General features: G+C 33.0%; 1 protein-coding gene across 1 annotated transcript; it reads left to right on the plus strand.

Moving 5' to 3' along the window:
• Positions 1 to 824: 824 nt before the first annotated feature.
• LOC150109538 (uncharacterized) lies at positions 825 to 4,680 on the plus strand. Its single transcript, XM_090408871.1, has 2 exons — positions 825 to 988; positions 3,971 to 4,680. Exons 1-2 carry the CDS (start codon positions 832 to 834, stop codon positions 4,222 to 4,224), a joined length of 411 nt encoding a protein of 136 aa, XP_090264997.1. The 5' UTR covers positions 825 to 831; the 3' UTR covers positions 4,225 to 4,680.
• The last annotated feature ends 469 nt before the right edge of the window (positions 4,681 to 5,149 follow it).

A 5,149-nucleotide genomic window follows, 5' to 3' on the forward strand; every position in this document is an offset into this window, starting at 1 on the left:
AAAAAAACAGAGGTTTTTACACTGTTGAATACGTTACCTTTCCTCCCCCCCCCCCTTGCTGTTTGACTGTTTTGTATCAATAGAAAAATTGGTGTTTTGATCACCCTCGTAGTTTTGTAGACCAATTTTTGAAAGCTGTTAGAAAAGAACTGTTTGTTTGAGACTTGACTAACCCGGTGACCCTATGATCGCATTGTTATATTTGAAAAATAAGGCTGAGCTTAACTTTCTTCCATGCGATCATTAGCTGTTTGTAGTTCTAGAGAAAAACTGCCAATTTATTGTTCGAAGCATGTACTATTAGTGATTAAAGTTATTGTTTCTATACATTGTGTTGTGTGTGTGTTATTTATTGTTTCTAAATCTACAAATTGCATACGAACTTGAATCAAAAAAGTGTTTGGCAAAAAAACGAAAACAAAATAAGCCTAAGTTATCTCCGAGTCCTTTTATTGAATGACCATACAGGTAAGCCATTGTATTAATTATTTCAAGGTTCATCCTTATTTGCGTAATTATTTTCATGGTAATTAGATAAAGCATATATGTCTATATTAAGTCAGTCTATACGCTTAATCTGTAAATATCCACGAATATTATTTGACGTTAGCCAATACAAAACATTACATTATATTGGTTTTTATGTATTTGTATTCTGTCTCTTTTCTTTCTTCCGTTGATTACAGAATTTTCTTTATAATCGACTACATGATACGTGTTTTAATATTCCAGGTAGAAGCATGATGGATATGGATACTAATCACTGCTATAGATGGAATGTAAGAAAAGGGTCCGGAGAATTTTTACATTTTCGACTACCGGAATTGAAAAATGTCCAAATCAACAAGGGTCGCCAACTGTCTAAGAACCAATTCCAGTGTACTATCTGCCTGCAGACATTTGCGACTCATAGCCGTCTTAAACTACATTCTCAGATTATGCATGATGCTAGAAATACCTCGTAGAAGGAAGATTGCAATACCATCGTGTATGCATATGATTTGACTTATAAGTAATTTATTTTATTTTTTTACTTACCACCTAATTGATTATTGAAGTCGCGAATCTGAGTGGCTATCATATCGCCAACTGTAAATTTAAATTCATTTTGCAGTTGTTGTTTTTTTCCGATGGACTTCTTTAAAAAATTTTTTTCATGATTATGTTTTATGGTATGTCGTGTTGTACGTTTTCCCGCAATATCGAATCTAAATGTTATTAACTATGCGAAGTTACACTTTCGAAACAAAAGCTGTTTCGAAATAAAAACATACGAATAATGGAAAAGTGTATTTATTAAAAATCCTTTTACAAATGACGAGGGCAAGTAAAACAATTTAGATTTCCGATATTTCATTCTATATAATAAAATAGTTTTGTTTATGGTTGTCAACTGTGGCGTCACCTTCCATGAAATATACAATTAAGTCGTTCTTCCATGAAATCTGCAAGTAAATGAAATGTACAACTACATTACGTGGTCAAGAACGAAATGGGCGATAGAACGATGACATTTTCGCTATAGCCTACTGTCTTTTTTTTTTCTTTTTTTTCTCAGCGCCTTATTAGCAGGCTGAAGATCTAATAGTCTTCTTTTTTGTATCTCATTTGTATATACTTTTTTTCCATGACATCTAATAGCCTAATTTCACTACATTTTTTTGCAAGTGTTTCATCACCATCATTCTCCGTAAAGCACTAAGCCATCATTTACTGCTTATTTTTATGTTAATGATGAGCTCAGAAAAATAGCATTGCTTTTGAACTAGAATCCTTTCCCAGAATATACTACACTATCCAATTGTCATCAGAATGTGTATACAACATGCCCATATCGTAAAAAAATTTTAATATCAGTTGAGTTGGAACTGAGGACATACCCAACAGTGAACACTGATCGAGAACGAAGACACTTTGCCGTATATATCAGGTGAAGAGCAAGTGAAATGATCAGTCGCATCAGAAGTTCTTAGACAAATAACTGTATTTTCCAGATTTAAGCTCAATGAAAAATATGACCGAATACACGATCCTTCATCTAGACTGGAATACAATATATGTATTGTGATCATTTCTGTTAGACATAATTGAATGTCTTTCAGTAGATCTGTTTGTATTTATATATATGCCTTTCCAGGATCGTCTCTTCGGCCTGTGGTGTTGAAGAAATGGTTACGCACGGAAAAGGGACAAGGACGCGGACCTATGCAAAGCAAAGTATGTAGTTATTGTCATCATACGTTCTACGATAGGACTAGTTTAATGCGTCATATGAAACGCCATCTTGTGTCAAGAGAACGCTACCAGTGTCCAACTTGTCGCAGAACCTACAGTCGACGAGATTACTTAAAATTTCATCAAAGGACCATCCATGGAGTGTATCAATAAATCAGCCAAACAAACACCTTGACAACTAAATCAAAGTAAGAAACGCATATAAATGATCTAAACTTGAATGCGAAGAGAGATTATCGAGACCGAGATTTATTGAGGTCCTGGACCAACCATTCAAATTTCTTGTTTAAAATACAGTTGTGTTGTTGTTTGTTATTTCTGTTAAAAATGTATCTGTTATGATAGGTAAATGTCTGTACTATTTTTGAATAAAAATAAAAGACTGGTATCACGTGTGCTGATATGGAAGTCCGGTTACGAGAGTTTTGGATTTCATTTATAACACATATTATGAAACAGATATTCAAACATTCCTTGAATAAAATATTTAAAAAAAAACAAAAAAACTTTTTGAGTAACATACATGTAACCAAAGGTCGTTTATACTTCTTAAAAGAGAAAATTTTAATTTGGGGTTGTTGCTTCCATGACAGTCGCAAGGAAGGAACAACCAAAATATTAAACCGTTTAAGATTTCATAATTTCTTTATATTTAATTGATTTGGAGTTAATTTTATATTTAATGTCATTTGTTTAGAATTTATTATATTTCTTTCTTTTTTTTAAAAAAAATTAGCTATCTTTTTTTTTTTGAGGAGCGAAGCGAGGGACTTGGCGGTGTTGTATAAATTTAGTTACTTTTAATAAGGTGTAAAGATAGAGCTTCTCAATCTTACATTATATGTCACCCTTTGATCTTTTGATTGTTTTAGTTTAGTATAAAAATGCACATCTTGTATCTGCTGTCACACTGTTCGAGGAGTGGAGGGGAGGGATTATATTCCTTAATAGTCGTTTGGGATTACAACCGAAGACAAAGGCTATGAGGCCAGTGTAATGATGTCTATCAATGTGTAATGAATATGGGTTTCTTCTGGCCAAAAGGATGTAAAACTAGGAGTTCTTCGGGAAAAAAAAACCCTTCCCCCTACGCATGAGACTGACGAACTCACCTTTAGTTGAAATTTGTGAGAGTGAGGAAGAAGGAGAATATATCTGTGTGTGTGTGTTTGAAATTTTAAAAGATATTTTTCAAAATTTCAACGATATTTCAAAATATCGTTGCGTAGTTTATTGAAGTAAAGATTACAAAAAATGATCTCGAAATTTTACAAGCAAAATTCGTTTTTTTTTTTTAAAAAAAAAAAAAAAAAAAAAAAAAAAAAATATATATATATATATATATATATATATATATAAAGGCTTTTAGAGAGGGAGAAGTCTGAAATTGTCTGACACAGTGGGAGCAGTGCAAAATCCTGAAAAAAAAAAAAATGTGGCATCATTTAATGATGATATGCTAAAGTTAAAGTTAGTGGCATAACTACTATATCGGAACAAATCGCACCATGGGAAGGACCCTGAATAATTTGAGAAGCCAAGGGGACCAGAAACTACGAAAATATTGATTTTTTTTTTTTTTTTTAAATATAACTTCAGATTATTTTTCACTTTGGACTTAGTCTATATAACCGTGATTCGACACCTAGCTCTTATACAATATTTTTCTTTTTTACTCCTCCATTTCATTCCCAATTAAATATCTTTTTTTTTTTGTATTTCTTTCCCCTTATAGGGACGTGCACTCCCATTCAGCCCTTCAGTCTTACCACGTGGGTCCGATTCCAACGGCACGGCAAACAACAACAAGACAGTGCTCGGTGTGCCTATTGCCACTACACCTTCTATAACAAAAACGCCCTCCTACGGCACATGGAGCGCCACCTGGTGGCCAGGGAACGATTTCAGTGCAACGTGTGTTCCAGAACTTATTCGCGAAAGGACTATTATCGACATCACCGCAGAACTGTCCACGGACTAGGAACGTGACCGAGTTTATAGATTTGAACCGTGTGTGTGTGTATATATGTGGAACCCCTTTTAGAATTTTATTACGTCATTTTGTTCTTTAATTTACAGGAATATTTCATATGCAGTTTTTTGGACGCTAAGTGAACAATGCTCGATATAAATAAAGTTGACAGAAATATTTCCATAATACAGCTAAGTGATCGTAAAATTCTTGGCATCCTGTCAATAAATCGTTGAAATCTATATTCAACTCAGATGACGCTGATTACAATTCCATAATACCAGTGACTTGTCATAAAAAGCCAAATCTCATAAAAGATGTACAATGAATCTCATTCTACATCTATGTGGTGCAAAAGCATATGCAGTCGTACAAACAATAATAATAAATAAAATATTATGGACGATTGTCTGTTTTATATTATATATGTTGTATAAGCTTATGATAGTGGACTACTGTTGTATATTGAATATGTCGAAATTATCTAAATAAAATAAATACATTTAAAAAGAACAGTAATCAATTATATGATACAATATTTCAATATATTCAGACCCTAAAAACTAGGGTTGGAAGCATGCTATCTAATAAGAAGATGGCACCTGTTATGAATATCTGAAAAAGGAAGTGAGAACAGGATACATTCTCAATTCATGTGACGTTTCGTGTGTACTGGAATGACTTTCATCAGATACTGCACACATAACACACTTAGTTATGGACTACGACGTGTCCTCTTGCTCTTAGCGTTAAGAAATATGTATTGCGATAGATTCTTTACTGTGAATTTTGTTTTGTAAATTTTATATGAATTGTTTCAAGAATAAATATGATCGATATTGATTCTTCGAGGATTTTTTTTTTTTTTTTTTTTTTTTAAAATAGGAACCATCAATTACTATCTCGCTGGCTTTGACACTTGGCTCAGGTCGAACAGACGAC

The sequence above is a fragment of the Typopeltis vanoorti genome, chromosome 2, assembly GCF_054136105.1.
Source record: "Typopeltis vanoorti isolate ZY-2024b chromosome 2, IOZ_Tvanoo_1.0, whole genome shotgun sequence".
Classification (NCBI taxonomy): domain Eukaryota; kingdom Metazoa; phylum Arthropoda; class Arachnida; order Uropygi; family Thelyphonidae; genus Typopeltis; species Typopeltis vanoorti.

Excerpts from the sequence above, each read along its gene's own strand:
- LOC150109538 (XM_090408871.1), top strand. The coding sequence starts at position 832 with ATGTCCAAATCAACAAGGGTCGCCAACTGTCTAAGAACCAATTCCAGT. Across the intron at positions 989-3,970 it reads GAAGATTGCAATACCATCGT|GGACGTGCACTCCCATTCAG; the intron begins GTATGCATATGA and ends TTCCCCTTATAG.